The sequence below is a fragment of the Rattus norvegicus genome, chromosome 18 (assembly GCF_036323735.1).
Source record: "Rattus norvegicus strain BN/NHsdMcwi chromosome 18, GRCr8, whole genome shotgun sequence".
Lineage (NCBI taxonomy): Eukaryota > Metazoa > Chordata > Mammalia > Rodentia > Muridae > Rattus > Rattus norvegicus.
Genome location: NC_086036.1, coordinates 48,796,129 through 48,814,441, shown reverse-complemented (window position 1 = coordinate 48,814,441; position 18,313 = coordinate 48,796,129). Strand labels below are relative to the sequence as shown.

At 41.3% G+C, this 18,313-nt stretch overlaps 1 protein-coding gene and 1 pseudogene across 1 annotated transcript in view; one reads left to right on the top strand and one right to left on the bottom strand.

Annotated features, from left to right (window-relative positions):
• The window catches only part of Snx2 (sorting nexin 2), a 41,565-nt gene extending 27,717 nt beyond the window's left edge, over positions 1 to 13,848 (bottom strand). Inside the window, exons 1-2 of the mRNA NM_001106135.2 lie at positions 13,705 to 13,848; positions 3,177 to 3,294 (exon numbers count right to left, since the gene is read on the bottom strand). Coding sequence (NP_001099605.2) covers positions 3,177 to 3,294; positions 13,705 to 13,812 — 226 coding nt within the window. The 5' untranslated portion in view covers positions 13,813 to 13,848. The remainder of the gene's footprint in view (positions 1 to 3,176; positions 3,295 to 13,704) is intronic.
• On the top strand, positions 16,138 to 17,994 carry Amt-ps1 (aminomethyltransferase, pseudogene 1; annotated as a pseudogene).

Genomic DNA, 18,313 nt, shown 5'->3' with positions numbered 1-18,313 from the left:
CATCCATGACTCCAGTTCCAGGGAACCTATGGCCTTTTCTGCCTCTATAGGCACCACAGACAGCTGCTACACAAATACAAATGGAGACAAAGCACTCAGACATTAAAAAAAAAAAAAAGAAAGACACTGAGGTGTGAGTTTTAAAGGATCAAAGCATCAATATGAATATGGCAGCACACCCACATGAGCCCCATCAGCCCCCATGAGCCCCTGAGAAAGCACTGCTACAGCAACACACACACAAGCCCCAGCAAACCAAAGAGTTCCACTGACATGGATTTAAACTCAGCTGTTCCCAAGACGGTTGTATGTCAGGTATTTACATGATAATTCATAACACAGGCAAAACTACAGTTATGAGGTAGCAATGGAATACGTTTATGGTTAGGAGCCACCACAACAGGAGGAACTGTATATTAAATGGTCATAGCATTAGGAAGATCAAGAAATGCTAGTGGAAAGCCAAACAAAGCTTTTCAATGACATCTGACTGCACTGATACAAGGTTCTACTTGCTTGCATTAGTAGCTGCTTCAACAGCAAAGGGCTGGGAGCTTTAAGTAAGGCACACATGACCTAAGCAACTAATAAGGAAAAGGAAGAAATCAAACTGACAGTCTGCCTTAAATGTATTTTGTTGTTGTTGGGTTTTTAATTTTGTTTTGTTGGTTTTTTTTTTGAGACAGGGTTTCTCTGTGGGTATTTCTAGCTGTCTTGGAACTCATTCAACTTCAGAGATCTGCCTGCCTCTGTCTCCTCAGTGAGATTAAGTGTGTGGACCACCACTGCCCCCCTTGTTGTTTGGCTCTTAGGACAAGATCTCATGAAAGCTCCAATTCATTTACTGAGGAGCATCTGACCCTGCGGTTGCTGCCTTAAGCTCTGGAATCAGAGGTGTGCCCAGACTTTAAATTGCTGACATGAATTTTTTTTGTGTGTGTGCTTAAATAAACAGCTATACATATGTAGGGCAAAGTTAAGAAAAATATAGAGCTGTAACTTGAGTGAAATACACATTGATTTTGTCCATATTCAAGCATTCTTTAAGATGTAACAAATGGGGCTGAAGAAATGGCTTAGTGGTTAAGAGCACTATCTGCTCTTCCAGAGGTCCTAAGTTCAATTCCCAGCACCCACATGGTGGCTCACAACCATCTATTATGGGATAGGATGCCCTCTTCTGGTGTGTCTGAAAACTCATATACATAAAGTAAATAAACAAATCTTTTAAAAAAAATGTAACAAGTGGAGAAGGGCTAGACAGTTGAACTCATTTGGTGAACATTTTATAACATGTCGCAGCTAATTTTTTTTTCCATGTGCTGCTGATTGAACTACCAACACTATACAAACTATATAACTTATCTAAAACACACCAATACATACAACATAATCTGGTTTCTTTATGACTTTAAAATCACAATGGCTATGCTGCTTTAGCCAGATCTGTATTTTATGCACCCAAGATGTTATTACTACTATACAACAGTTTCATCATCCTGAGAGCATATGCTATACTTACTGGTTCCTAGCATCACACGCTTCCATAGGAAAAGAGACAGATCTGACTAAATGCATTATAAATATGAGCCAAGTGTTGTATTATTTATACAAACATGTCTTAGATCACCTAAAGTCATTACAAAACACAGCTAAGTTAAAATGTAAAGCATAAAGATAATTTTATTTAAAATTATATGTATGCATATATGTATGTATGTATGATGCATGTATGGCAGTGCAGGAATATGTGTCACAGAGTGCATGTAAAGGTCAGAGGGCAATTTCAGGAGTAAGTTCTCTCCCTTCCTTGAGGGCTCACTGGATCAAACTCAGGCACAGTCAGGATTATACATAGAGAATTTTACCCACTGATTCCTCTTACCAGTCCCAAATAGTTTGGGCTGTTAAAAAAAAAAAAAAAAAAAAACACCGACATATACTGTTCTTTCATTATTCCTCCCTCCCTTCACTCCTTCTTCAGCATAGGATCTTGCTATGTATCCCTGATCATTCATATATGTATATGTATGTATGTATATGTATGTATATATATATGTATATATATATATATATATATATATATTCTCATTATATAGCCCAGGCTAGCCTCACATTCTAAACAATATTCTGCCACAGGTTCTCAAGCTTGAAACTATGGATTTTTATGAAGAACTGTACCTTCAAGCATACTTGTATATTTGAATATGATCACTACAAAAGTTGAAAGCATTAATAACTCAATAAAAGCCAATTACATATTTAAGTTGCTAAATACAAAGCTATCTACTATTTTAATTCTGTGTCGATATTAAAATTTTAATTTGTTAATTTAAATTTTTAATTTTTCTTTTTAATATTAAAATATTAACTTATATCTTAATTTAATTTTAAGACATAGGTGTTTAGAAGAGTCAAGGATTTTTTAAGTTACAATGGACTACACCAAATTCTATCCTATATCCAAAACAAACTCAACCGTCAACTTACCTAACAGCAATCCTATAGCATACAGTGATTCTTATTTTTTATGTATATGGGTGTTTTGGCTATGTGTATGTCTATGCATCACATGTGTGCCTGATGCCACTAGAGGCCAAGAGAAGGCATCAGATACCCTGGACCCAGAGTTAACATATGGCTGTGAGCCACCATATGGATGCTGGGAATCAAACCTGGGTCCCCGGGAAGAGCTGCCTTGGCATCTCTCTAGCTCTCATGTAGTGATTCTTAAATTCATCCTTTGATTTTGCTTTGTGACAACTTGTAACAACAATAATAAAAAGAATACAATCACTGCTTCCTCCCAAGGTATGGTCAGTATCATGTACCCTACTCTTAAATGCTTAAAAACTGAGGGTATTTTTGCTTCTCCTACTGTTCTGTATGTATTTCTTACAGAATGACATAACTAGACAGTCCCTATCCTGCTAAGTTTCTTTTCGGTTGGCTGCAGGTCTCCCCTATAAGATGGACTGACTCTGAACTCAGCGATCTTCATGCCTCCAGCTCCCAAATGCTAAGATTACAGGAATCAACTATATTCACATTCACTCTCTAAGGTGTTACAGAGTTTCCTATAAAGACAGAATTTCACTTGCCTTAGAGAGTATTTTCTAATAGTATGTGTATTATAATTGGCTACTACTAAAAAAAACCCAAGATATGACAATTACCTGCGAAAAGATCTTCTCTGTCATCGTCTAGTGTGACTTCTACAGGTCTGGAGCCGTTAGAGTTTGCACTAATATCTTCTGCAGGAAGACTGGCTGGTTCAGGAGATGATGGACTTGACTGTTAAAAGAACAATGGGGGACAATGGATTGGGATGCTTATTTGATTTTCACTGTGTCTCTAGCTAAAGAAATACAACATTCTCTTGTTAGAGAGGAAAAGAACAATTACTTATATTTAGAGAAGGTTCAAATACACTGTAATACATCCCCTTTGCTCAACAATCACTTAACTCAAGTATATCATCCCTTTTAGAGGCACTAACATATCATAATTAGTTATTAACAAAACCATATGTAACACAGTACAAGCAAATTCAGAGCAAGTCCCTTGATTTTAAGAATGAGTGGGTTTGTTGTTGTTTTTGGGTGTTTGTTTGTTTTTAAATCATGGTTACATTTCTACTGGGGCAGATATATCCAAGTTTAAGAAAATTAAAGGCACACCAGCACCTGGATGAACTGGAACTTGATTCTGCAGACCAGGCTGGGCTTAAACTCAGAGATCTGCCTGCCTCTGCCCACAGAGGACTGAGATTAAAGGCACCCCACCCTGCTGGTAGAGGCTCTTTATATACTTTCAAAAAAAGAATTTGTTGGGAAGGGAGGATCAGATTTAAATTACAGTATTTTCAGCCAGTCCATGGGTTATCTTTCTATATTAATAGTAGACCTACAACAGAATTTCTTAGTTTCACAGGGCAAAAAAAAATTTTTATGGTTAGTAAACATTTTGTAAGATGAATGATTTTTGTTTTGTGGTGGAAGGGATTAAGACCAGATCCCTGTGCACAAGTTGGGCAAATACTCTGCTACTGAACCACATCCATATCTCCCTTTGATATCATTCATCTTCTGGGCATGCTGGTCCATGCTTGTCACCACAGTACTTTGTTGAGGCAGAGGCAGGAAGATTAGGAGCTCAGGCCATCTTTGACTACAGTGCAAGTCTGAGCTACATGAGACCTCATCTTAAACCAAGGAAACTGGAGAGATGGAGTTCCTGATGTCTTTGCAGAGGGTCCACATTCAGTGCCCTGAATCAAGCCTATAAACTCAAGCTTCAGAGAATCCAATACCTTCTTCTGGCCTCCGTGAGCAACCCACATGTACATGTGCATTCAAACACAATTCTTTTAAAAAATTAAAAACTTGCCAGGTGCTGGTGGTACACACCTTTAAACCCAGGGACAGGCAGAGGCTGACATCTCCAAACTTGAGGCCAGCCTGGCCTACATGAATTCCAGGACAACCAGGGCTACACAGAGAAACCCTGTCTGGAAAAACCAAAATAAATAAAATAAAAGCTAAAAAAAGAAAAAGAAAACCAGTATGGTGGTAGGGCACTCATATCATCCTAATTCTGGGGAAGCTGAGGTAGGAGGATTACTAGATTCAGGACAGTCCAGACTGCATAGTGAGACAGGGGTGGGGTGTGGGATTAAAAAAAAAACCAAGGCCTTAATCTTTGTAACTCAACATTTATCAGATACTGGATATGACAATTAAAATATCAACAATGAAAGTAGGGCTAGGCATAGTAACAAACTTCTGAGACTGTAGTACAAAGGTGAGACTGAAGCCAGAGGATCACAAGCTTAAGGCCACTTGAGCACAAGGCAAGACCTTATTTTTATTTATTTACACTGTATATGGTATACTGTAATAACATCTCCCTCCCCCTTGAATGCTGAGTAGGAAAAAAACATTGAAAGCGTTTGCGGGTCGGGGGAGGGTAGGCTAGGAAAATAGGACAACATCTAAAGGGTACAAGATTTCTTTCTAAAATAATGAAACGTCTAAAACTGACTGTGGTAATAGATACATATATCTCACAATACTAAAACAACCCAAATGAACACACAAACAACAAAAAACAAAACAAAAGACTAGCATGACAGCTCAGTGGGTAGGATGCTTGCGGTCAAGCCTGATGACCTTAGTGTGATCCATAGAACCTATGTGGTGGAGACAACCAACCCCCATAAACTACACACACACACACACACACACACACACACACACACACACACACACAGAGAGAGAGAGAGAGAGAGAGAGAGAGAGAGAGAGAGAGAGAGAGAAAGAGAGAGAGAGAGAGAGAGAGAGAGAGAGAGAGAGAGAGAGAGAGAGAAATTGTAAACAAACAAACCAGGACTTCCAGGTGAGTTAGAAGATTAGAAGCCTCATTAGTGTGACAGTAAAAGGAAACCAGAACACCACACGATAATATCTATTCCTGCGAGAGACAATTGCTATAAAGAATTTATTAAGCCAGGTACAGTCTTTGTAAAATCAGGCAGAAGTGACTGTGACCAGTGTTCAAAAAAAAAAACAATACAGCTCTCCAAAGTCAGTGGCAACCATGAGGGACGTATCTCCCTATTGTCTCCGCAGTAACAGCTAGTCGACACATGTTTGGAAGTGACAACCAAGACTTAAGAGGCTTAAGATCAGTCTTATAAATATGAAGTCCATGACTCATCTGTATGGCTTGGGCGCTCACTCCCCCCCCCCCCAAATCCCCAATATATATAAAATTTCAAGAAAGAAACAGGCACACTGAAAGACAGGATCCATATTATAAGGCCTAAGAAATGTGCCTTACCATCAAAGATAGAGGGAATCTTTGGGGTAAAAGGATAAAGGTATTCCAAGCAAATGGAACTGAAAAGTAAGCAGATGTCACTGTTCTGATCAAACAGAGTTTGAACCTAACTCTTCCAAGGAGATAAAGAAAAATACTTCACAGTGATTAAGAAAACAATTCATCAAGAATACAATTTTAAACAAATATGTACAGAGCACAGTTTCACGTAATACTAGACCTATAAGATCAGAGATTAACTCTAACTTAGTAAGTGAATGACGTCAATGTCCTATCCTCACCAATAAACAGGTCAACCAGTCAAAAACAGTTTAATGATAGCATAGCTCAAATGGAACTAACAAGCATCTAATAACATTCCACCCAATCACTGTAGAATATATATTCTTCTCAACCAACCCTGGAACTTTCTCTAAAACAAAAGGGCACAAGTCTTAACAAATAAAGAAAAAGAATTTCTTGCCTTCCACCAGATAAGAGTGGAATGAAAACAGAAATCAACAGCCACAACACTCACTACAGAAACTGAACAACACACTATCAAATGATCGGTAGGTCATCAAAAAATATCAAAGACAGGCTAAGACCACGGCCCAATTGGACAAGTAGTTCCAAGCATGCATGAAGACCTGGATTTTAAAACCGATCACAGTATCAACTGGATGTGGTGGCATAAACCTATAATCCTAACACTCTAGGGAGAAGCAAGAGAAACACAAATTCAAGGTCATTCAGCAAATTTGCTTGAGACTCTTTCAGCCACCACTTCCAATGCCCATTCCCTACCTTCCCCTAGCCCAACCCCCACCGAAAAACATACCTAAAAATCAAATGAAAATTCGTCTACAGTCTATAGTACAATAAAAAGCAATCCTAAAAGGAGTTTACAGCTGCAAGCACCTGCACTATAAGATCATTGGGGAGGTACAATGCCTCAGCAGACATGCACACTTGTCACCAAGTCTGACAACATGTTTAATTCAACATGTTAAGCGTATGTAATGCTGGAAGCAGGAAAGGGATTTTCCCAAATTGTTCTCGAATCTCCACCTGTGTACACAACAATTTTGTTTTAAACTTAAAAATCAAGGCTCTAGAGATGACTAAGAGCACTTGTTGCTCTTGCAGAGAACCTGGACTCAGTTCCCAGTACCCACATCATCAGCTGGCTCACAACTACCTGTAACTCTACCTCCAGAAGATCCAACAACCTCTTCTGGCCTCTGTGGGCAACAGCCTGAATGTGGTATGTAGACATATATGCAAGCAAAATACTCATAAAATAATTTTTAAATTAAACAATAAAAAAACCCCTAGGACTATCTATCTATGTGCTGCCAAGAAATGTGCTTTACAAATGAAACTTCAAAGTGAAAGCATAGGGAAAACATATTCCAAGGAAGGAAACATAAGAAGTAAATATGTCGCTCTGTTAATATCTGGCAAAACAAACTTTGAAGCAAAAGATAAACCCACTTTATAGTCAAGAGGGAACAATCCAGCAAGACTTTACAATTTAACACAGAACACAAGTGCAACCAATTCATACAACAAATATTACTAGATATAAGATCAAATTCATCCCAACACAATTATGGTGACTTTAACACACTATTCTCACCAATTAAGACAGGTCATCCCACTAAAACAAACAAACAAACAAACCAATGTGGAAGGGGAGAACCAAGTCCACAAAGTTGTTCACTTACCCCACACATGCACTGCAGCATGTGTTAACTGTACACACCCTGATGCAGGTGAATGTGCGCGTACACGACAAACACAGTAGATTTTAAGAGTAAAAGTAAAGCTGGGCAGTGGTGGTACACGACTTTAATCCTAGCACTCAGGAAGCAGAAGCAGGCTGATCTCCTGAATTCAGAGTAAATTCCAGGACAGCCAGGAACACATAGAGAAATCCTATCTCAAAAGACCAACGAATACAATATTTATGTATATAAATACACGAATAAATATATAAATACATAATCCAGGTTAAGTGACATCACAGATCAAGGGGCTGAAAAATAGAACATTTCATTAAAATATCACAGAACTCACATTCTTCTCAGTAGCCCATGTAACGTTCTCTAAAATAGACCCAATTAGTACAAAGAGGGAAAACTGAAATGACTTTTTATTGTTTCCAATCTGGCCACAATGTAAAAAAGACAGAAATCATCAGCAAGAGAAATTACAGAAAAATGCATATACCCATGGGAATTAAACAACATCCAACTAGATGACAGAAAGATCTCTCAAGAAATCAAGAAGAAAAATTTTTAAAAATTCCTAGAATTGAATGAAAATGAAGAGAACATGGCAAAGTCCATGAAATATAGAGAAAGGAGTTCTAAGAACAAAGTGTGTAACTACCAGCATTTATATTTTAAAACAAAAAAACTAGAGGGCCCTCACATAATCTCAGTATGCTGGAAAAACAAGAACAAGCAAACCCAAAGTCAACAGAGTATAAGAACTAATATCAACAAATAAATGACATAGAAAAAATTTTAAAATACAAAAAACACATGAATAAATGAAGAATTGATTCTTTGAAAAGATTCTAAGAAAGATTACCAAATATTTAGTCAAACTAAAAGAACCAGAGAAAAACAAAATTAATAAAATCAGAGCCAAAAAGGTAAAGATTACAACAAAAAACAATGAAAGTCAGAAAATCTGGGCTGATGAGATGACTCAGCAGGTAAGGGCTCTTAGCCAACAAGCCCAGCCACCTACCTAACAGAAAGCTCAGGACCTACACAATAGGCCTGAGTGCCACACATGCACTGTATGTAGCACACACCCCAAACCCCAATACAATGGAGAAAACGTCATAAAAGCATATGGCTATGTGTGAAGAATGTATATTGGGGGCTAGAGAGATGGCTCAGCAGGTAAGAGCACACTTGTCCTTCCAGGACCCATGTCTGGTGGCTTCCAAGGCCTCTAACTCCAGATCCAAGAGATTTCATCTCCTCTCCTGGCCTTCCAGAAACCTGTGCACACGCAGCATTCACTCAAACACAGATACACATAAATATAATAAAAATAAATCATTTTTAAATATAAAATACACAAATCTGCTGTTAAAAATTTAAATACTTATAGTCTACTAAATTTGAAAATCAAAAGGAAATTTATTTCTAAATGCATGACTTACTGAAATTCAACTAAGAGATAAATGATATAACCAAGCCTGAAAGAAGCAAGATTTAAACAGTAATAAGTATCTTCTAGCTAAAAGAAATCCAACCCCAGATGTATTCATTATAGCATTCTTCCAAATTTTCAAGAAGAATCAGCAATCATCGTTCTCTAAATATTCTATAAAATAAAAGAGAGAATGCTCCACACTCCCATGACTCCAGCGTTATGCTGATGGCATAACCAGATAAACACAACAGAAAAAGAAATTACAGACCGGTCTCCCTGATGAACACAGACACAAAAATCCTCGATAAAATACTTGCAAATCAAATTCAGTATCACATTAAAAAGGTAACCCAGGGACTAGAGAGAGAACAGATTATGTATGAGCATTTGTTGTTCTTGCAGGTTTCACTAGCACCCACATGGTGGCCTAAAAACTACCCACAATTCTAATTACTCCAATGGCTGACCACCGAAGGCATCAGCCATGAAGAGTATACACACATCAGCCATGCAGAGTATACACACATCAGCCATGCAGAATATACATACATAAATGCAGGCCAAAAACAACCCCAAAACTCATACATAGAAAATCAACTTAAAAAAATAATAATTCAGGCTGGAGATGGCTCAGTGGTACAGAGTACTCATCGCTCTTTCTGAAGAACCAGGTCCAATTCCCAACACCCACATGATGGCTCACTACTGCCTGTAACTCTAGTTCCAGGAAATCCAACCCCCTCTTCTGGCCTCCTTGGGCCCCTGCATAGAGGCAGTGTACATGTACTCAGGCATGTACACACGTAATTACCGTTTTTTTTTTTCAAAAACAGTAATTAATCATGATCGAGTTGGCTGCATTTCAGATATAGGGATAGTTCAACATACAAATCAGTAATTGTTACACAACTGGACTCAAGAAACCACATGATCATCTCAACAGATAAAAAAAAGGGGGGGGGGGCTTTGGGCAAAATCCTCCACGATAAAAGCCCAAAGAGACTGACAATAGAAAAAACATATCACAACATAATAAAAACTACTTATAACAAGCCTATGGCCATTATCACACTAGACAGAGAGAAAGAAATTCAAAGCATTTCTGTTAATATCTAGGAAATAAGATGACTTTTCACATTCACAGATCAACAGAGTTAATATTATGAACAGATTCAATGCAATCCTAACAAAACTCCAGTATCACTCTTCAGAGAAATATAAAGAACACTAAGGGCTGGAGAGATGGCTCAGCGGTTAGGAGCACTGTCTGCTCTTCCAGAGGTCTGAGTTCAAGTCCCAGCAACCACATGGTGGCTCACAACCATCTGTAATGGGATCTGACGCCCTCTTCTGGTGTGTCTGAGGACAGCGACAGTGTACTCATATACATACATAAATAAATCTTAAAAAAAAAAAGAACACTAAGGTTCATATGGATGCAACAACCAACCGAGGAGAGCAGAGGAAAGAGGAGCGCTGCAACACTGCGATTTCAAGTCCTACTGCGCTACACGGCACCGCACAAACCAGCATGTGCATACTGTGATAACACAGGGTCCCAGCTATAAATCCATGCAACCACAGTCACCTGATTTTAAATGTTTTTAAATTTACATTTATTGAGGATATGAGGGGTACATGCATAGTCCGAACAAGGGGATCAGAGGGCAACATGTGACGAATTAGTTCCCTCCTTGGGAATTGAACTGTGGTCACCAGGCTTGATGACAAGTATCTTTATACATTAAGCCATCTCACCAGCAGCCAGCCACCAGATTCTCAACAAAGGTGTTCAAAATATACAGAACTGAAAAGACACCCTCCTCAACAAATAGAAACCAAATAATTGGCTGTCTATGTGGATCTCTATTTCTCACCTCATTAAAAGACCAACTCTTAATACATTAAAGGCAGGAGGTTCTCTATGAATTTGAGGCCAGATACACACACACACACACACACACTCTCTCTCTCTCTCTCTCTTACATATTTCCAGGTCAGCTACTATACAGTGAGAGCCTGTCTCTAAATAAATAATAAATAGGATTCTATAGTGTCCTACAGAAACAAAATATATATAACAATGAGGCCATTGAATAAATTTTATCAATTGTCAGAAGCATTGATTTGGGGCTAGTAATGTCACATTCAACCTAATTACAGGAAAAGTACCACTTTACAACCAGGAGTGGTGGTACAGCTTCTTTTTGTTTGTTTTGTTTTCTCTGGGTGGTAGCCCTGGCAGTCTTGGAACTCACTCTGTAGAGCAGGTTCGGGTCAAACTCAAGAGATCCTCCTGCCTCCGCCTCTGAGTGCTGGGCCTAAAATCACGCGCCACCAACATGTCACTAATGTGGTATATGTTTGTAATGCTAACACTCAGGCTCAGGCGAGAGGAATTAGTTCCATGTCAATCTAGGCTACAAAGAGAGATCCGGTCTCAAAAGAAAAAAAAAAAAAAAAAAAAAGCATTTGTTAACCATGTAGGATTCCAGCCAGGTGCAGCAGGCATGTGTGCATGAACACTGGATTCTTCTGCACCGAGGTGTAAGGAGCATCATGTAAATGAGGAGTGAGGCGACAGCACAGCGTTCTGCATAGATCGCCCCAAACATTTACAAGGCGGAAAAAAGAACCTTGTATGCCAACCTGAAATGTTTAAAACTGAATCTAAAAATCTGAGTCACACCACTTTCTTAAAATGAATCCTCGAGATAAGGTTTAGACCAATAACCAATTAACAACTTTATTTACAACTTTCACAGTACATTAGCCAAGGTAAGTTTATTCATAATAAACCTTTGCAGACTTTCTCTGATACAGACTATATTTCTTCTTATTCTAGTCGTACTGTGACTAGAAAAGACACTTCAGGTTTTAGGACCCTGCAGACATGTTCAACACATGTTAGTGGCATAAAACATAACAAAGGCTATGAAGACACTAACTCCCCCTGCCTAGAAAAATATATTCTGCAAAGTAATTTTAACTAATTTTAGGAGATGATGGTATTGACAATTAAACCAGTAGTAGCTATATTAAGACACAAACACCCGAGGTTTTTAGTACATATCAGTGACCGAGGCATTGTCTGAAGAATGTATAATCTGTTGAAAAGTGGTTTGGCTTCACCACTACAGATAAAATTAACAGAATCCGACCAGTGTTCAACGGTTCCCCAAGTTTTCAGTTTCTGGTCACTGAAATTCAGATAATGAATATTTTACAGCTATTTCCATTTGATTTGGTGCAGACCTGAACAGGCCAACAAAGCTAATACTAAAAAACTTTATAAGAAAGTAGAGGGCTGGAGAGATGGCTCAGCACTTAAGTGCACTGACTGCTCTTCCAGAGGTCCTGAGTTCAACTCTCATCAACTACATGGTGCCTCACAACCATCTGTAATGGGATCTGATGCACTCTTCTGTTGTGGAACTGAAGGCAGCTACAGTGTACTCATATAAATAAAAATTAAAAAAAGTAGAGAGCAGGTAAGATGGTTAAACTGGTAAAGGGGCTTGCCTACCAAGCGTGACAACAGTGTAAACAGAGAACCAATTCCCAAAAGTTGCTCTTTTATTTTCTTAAGTGCTAGTGCAAGTGTGCGCACGTGCACACGTGTGCAAGTGCGCAGACAGACAGACAGAGACACACACACACACACACCCCTAATTCAAGAAAAAAAAAACCCTCAGCTGAGGTAAACAATCTTCTGAGAAAAGTGCTTACATGCTTAAAATTACGTCTTCCGGTGTATGTGCTCTCATTCGAGGTAAAATAATTCAAATGTGACTAGAAAAAGGCGGGCCAATACAGCTAAACTCAGTGTTTCCTTTGACAAAAACAGGAACACTCTGTTACAGAGATCGCTGACCATGCGAAAAAAGAGGAAAAAGGAGTGGAGATCTGTTTCTATTTCTCCCCTGGTAATTAAAAACCAGTTTCCTGGACTACTCCACCCTCCGAGTTTGTACTTTTCAAACATTACAGCCCCTAAAAAGTCTAACACCCAAGCAGTGGCTCACGTCGGAAGTGAGGCCAAGATGATCGGAGGTTCAAAGCCATCCTCAGCTCCATAGTGAGTTCGAATCCAGCCTGCGCCTCAACGAGATCTTGCCCAAGCCTACTAACTCAAATGCATTTACTTAACTAAAAAACGGGCTGTTATCTCCAAGAGAACTAACAGTCCGTGAAGGGCACTGACAGGGAAAAGCGCGCTCAGACCTCCCTTCGGACCCTCAGCCACTGAGAGTTCGTTCACTTTACGACTTGCTGGCTCTCCCGTAGCAGGGCACACCCTCCGGTGGGCAGAGAAGCAAGCACCCTTCCCCGGGGCTGCTGAAATCCCAGAGGAGCGGAGATGCCTCGGGAACCTGAGACAAGCCCTCCTCCTGCCTGGAGGAAGAGGCGCGAATGACTCGGAAGGCCCGAGAGCCCGCAAGCACCGCTAGGTTCGGTCCGTGGGTCCTGGCCCCTTGGAGATGAGGTCGGCGCCCAGGCCCGCAAGCTGCGGTCCGGAGGCCTGGCCGCCCAGGCCGACCTCAGGCCCCTTGACAGGCACCTGAGGTGCAGCCGGCGTCACAGGTGTCACCGGACCTGGCCTGGCCAAACCCGGGGGTGGGAAGGGACAAGTCGCGGCAGGGGAGAGGCGGCGAGGCGAAAGGCTAGACGCACGGCGCGGCCTCCTCGCCGGGGCTGTCTCACCTCAAGTGTGGAGACAGTGCTGGTGAACAGGTCCTCTCCGTCCTCCAGCTCCTCAAAGTCGGTGGGCTTCACGTCTCCCAGCGGAGGAGGTTCCCTCTCAGCCGCCATCTTCGCTAGCCTGGACGTCTGCAAGAGCCGGGCCTCGCGGACCTGTCACGTGAGCACGCAAGGCCGGGCTGGCGCGCCGACCCGCTGACTGGCCCGCCTCCCGGCCCGCCCCCTCGGGCCCGCCCCTGGAGGCCCCGCCCCCGACTGAGGCAGTGCTTGTTCTAGAGCTCTGAGCGGGTCCCACCCCTTCTTGTTTGCAAGTCTGTGTTTTGGCGTCCTTACCCACACGATGACCAGACTGAAAGTCCAAAAAGCTTATACTTGTTACTACAGGACTAGGAAGTAGACGAGCTTGGACGCCAGTCTTTGAGCTTGGATTGAAGACAGATTCAGGGCAAGAATCACACTCAAATATTGTCAGAGTGCTCCAAAAGAACCTTCTGACACAATCCAAGTGTTCTTTCTCTTCCTGTACTGTTCAATACAGTAGACAAAGCACGCGGGACTCCTGGGCCTTTGAAATGTGGCTAGTTTGAGGAACTGAGCTGTTTCATTTGAGTAAGGTTGGAGTTTGAGGGCCAAACACCTGCATAGCATGTTTATGTTTCTGAGTTTGAGCTCCAGCAATGGGGCTTGCTCTCTCTGGCTATGCCCTGTGGTTGTTTGAATGAAGACATTCCCCATAGTCTCACAGGGACTTGAACCCTGGACCTCTGTAAAAGAAACAAGTGCTTTCAATTACTGAGCCATCGCTCTAGCTTAGTGTGTGTGTGTGTGTGTGTGTGTGTGTGTGTGTGCGCGCGCGCGCGCGCGTGTGTATGTATACACACACATATATTGGGGGGGGCGGCAAGATGATTCAGTAGGTAAAGTCACTTGGCACAAAGTCTAATGATGTGAGTTAGATAACAGGAACTCACATGGGGAAAGGAGAGCACCAATTCCAATTGGTTGTTCTTTCTTCTCCATAAGCACAACAGTGTGGCATGTATCCGCTCATATACATAATATACGTATTATATATATATATACATACATATATATGTGTGTATCTAAATAAAAGCAAATGATGTTTAAATAAAAATAAAAAGTAATTTTGGTATATATTTGGGAAATAATTTTTCAGTAGAACATTATCAATGAAAGAAAGAAGTAACAGTTTGATAGTTCCTAAAGATATAGTTTATGGATGTGGAATGTTTGGGACAGAGCTGTTTATTTGAATAACCTAAAACAGGAATGTAAAGTAAAAAAAAAAAAACACTTGAAAAAGACTTAAGAAAATAGAATATTGAGGGCCAAGTAAATTAAAGAAAAACTAGTAAATCGAAAACAAAATAAAATTATTAATAAGTCATTGACATTATCTTTTCTTGCGTTCTAGTCATGAACTGTGCCTCCAGTATCAGAGAAATTCTTATTCTAACTACAAATTGCATCTTTTTGCCTTTCTGTTCCTCACTGCTCTTCCCATGGTGCCCTATAAAATTCTTATTCGATTTAGTACTCAATCAACATTGGTTGTTTGACTAAAAATAACAAATCAAACAAAGAAAATAGACCCAGTTCTTTTAAATCAGAGGAAGCAAAATACTAGCATGTGAGCCTGACACAGAAGTATTTTCCTGGGCTCTTACGATTTATTTATATTTACATATAATTAATATGTTAATTAAGGCAATATTACGAAACAGTAAACAAGAATAGCGAGAACTCAAAGTCAGGCACGGTGGTACACACCTTTAATCCTAGCATTCAGGAGGCAGAGGCAGAGGCAGAGGCAGGCGGCATTCTGAATACGAGCCAACCTGGCCTACAGAGTGAGTTCCAGGACAGCCACAGCTACAAAAATCAATCAATCAATCAAACTTCTTTTCCTTCATAGTCAGGGATTACCATGTGATAACTTTCCGGCCAGCCCATTTCCTGTTGTATTAAATAAAATTTCCAGGAAAGCATCCCCTCAGATTGAGCTCCTATATAGACCAACCTGAAGCTCAAAATGGAGGGCAGGGAATACAGTCCAGAGTTAGCTCTTGCCCAGTGTGTGCAGCCCTGGATTGGGTTGTTGGTAGGAATTCTGGGGAGTCCTGTCAGGGCGACGGGTGCTTCCAGGGAAATCAAACACTTCTTCAAGATTCTAAGTTTCATTAATAAAAGGATTGTAGAACAGACTCAAAAGATAGCTCCAGGACAGTTTCATTCAGACTTTGAAAGAAAAACTGCCAGGCAGGCAAGCTGTAACTTTTAGCAACTGCCTAGGGGAGGGACATGGAAAGAAAAAAAAGAAAAGAAAAGAAAAGAAAAGAAGGAAGAAAGGAAGGAAGGAAGGAAGGAAGGAAGGAAGGCAGGAAGGCAGGCAGGAAGAAAGGAAGAAAGAACTTCACAATGCAGTGGACAGTCAGGGAGGTAGCCCCACTGGGTTTTCACCTGCAGGTATGACCCTTGGTCCAGAGTTGCCCATTCAGTTCTGCACAGGATGGACTCCACTCCATGACTTCCACCTAGCCCATGGAGGGAAAATGGTGGCATTTGCAGGGTGGAATCTGCCTGTGCAATACCGGGACAGTCATGTTGATTCACACCTGCACACATGCTGGCACTGCTCTCTTTTTGATGTGTCCCACATGCTACAGACCAAGATATTTGGCTGTGTCCGAGTGAGGCTGATGGAGAGTATAGTGATTGGAGACACTGCAGAACTAAGGCCTAACCAGGGAGCACTATCTCTGTTTACCAATGAGGCTGGAGGCATCTTAGACGACTTGATTGTGACCAATACTTCTGAGGGGCACCTGTATGTAGTATCCAATGCTGGCTGCTGGGACAAGGACTTGACTTTCATGCAGGACAAAGTCAAGGAGTTCCGGAACAGGGGCAGTGATGTGGGCCTGGAGGTGGTAGATAATGCTCTGTTGGCTCTGCAAGGACCCACGGCAGTACAGGTGTGAAAGGCTGGGATGAGAGATGATAGGAGGAAACTGCCCTCCATTACTAGTGCTGTGATGGAGGTGTTTGGTGTGTTTGGCTGTCGTGTGACCTGTTGTGGCTACACAGGAGAGGATGATGTTGAGATATCAGTGCCAGCAGTAGGAGCAGTCCACTTGGCGACTGCTCTGCTGAAAAACGCAGAGGTAAAGCTGGCAGGACTAGCAGCCGGAGATACCCTGCTCCTGGAGGCTGGCCTCTGTCTGTATGGGAATGACATTGATAAACATACCACACCTGTGGAGGGCAGCCTCAGCTGGATGCTGGGAAAGCGCCGCCGAATTGCTATGGACTTCCGGGGAGCCAAAATCATTGTTCCCCAGCTAAAGAGTAAGGTGCTGCGGAGATATGTGGGGTTGATATGCGAAGGGGCTCCAATGAGAGCACACAGTCCTATTTTGAACACAGAAGGCGCTGTGATCGGTACAGTGACCAGTGACTGCCCTTCACCCAGCCTGAAGAAGAATGTGGCGATGGGTTATGTGGCATTCAAGTACAGACGGCCAGGAACACAGCTGCTGGTAGAAGTTCGGCGGAAGCAGCAAATAACCATGATTAGCAAAATGCCTTTTATGCTCACAAAGTACTATACTCTCAAGTGAAGCAGCCCATGGAAAAGTCCGTTCTGGAGTGTTTCTCTACAGGGCTTTCCGTAGTGCTTAGTCAGACCAGTGGAGTAGAACTCTTTCCCAGGCATGGAAGCCGAATGAGATTTGCTGGGTCTGCTTAGGGGTGAGGAGAGAATCCCATCTAGACTCTCCCTTAAGAGCCACTCCAATTTTAGGGCCCAATTCTTCAATGACGAATCACCATACTCAGTGTTTGTCCTATTTTAGTCCACAATTCCACTAACCTTCATCTGCCTGGTGCTGGCTATAGAACAAAGGTTTGCTCTGTGTGGAGGATAACAGCTGTCCCACCTACCTCACTATGACTTCCCTAATTCAAAGGACTATTACTGTGGGCAGTGTGGGCTTAGGCACCTTCTCTACTTTGCTTTCCATGAATGTACACTGAAGCCTTTCCTTAGATAGAAATGACTCCTGACTCTGTGTTGGCTGAGGCTGTTCCTGTGTGCAAACATAGAGATGGCTAAGCAAACATGGGACTCACCTTTCCACATTCCCTAGTCAACCCAGCCTGCTGTGCAGTCAAGACATGGCAGGGTTAGTACTTGCGCTGATCTCGGTCAGCTGATGTCAATAATTATACTTTACTAACTCTTGAAAAAAATTAAAATTTCTTTCCTTCTTAGAAAGAAAAAAGAAAGAAAGAACTTTTTGAGTTAGGCACAGTAAATAGTCACACGGCAAAGGTGGGGGCTGGAGAGATAGCTTCAGAGAAATAGTGAAAAATCCCAAAGTACCAGAGAAAGCACATTGGACTCTGACCAACATCAAAAAGAAAAAACAAACAGAAAAGAAGAAAAAGTCAAAATTATGCCTTTTGCATCAGGCCAACTTAACACAGTCTGCTCCTGGCTCTGGGGTAACTGCACAGAGGCCTAGAGGCCTGGGAAGTCTGGGAAAGAGAAGTACAGTATCTCTTTAAAGAAACAATTATTCCTCCCATT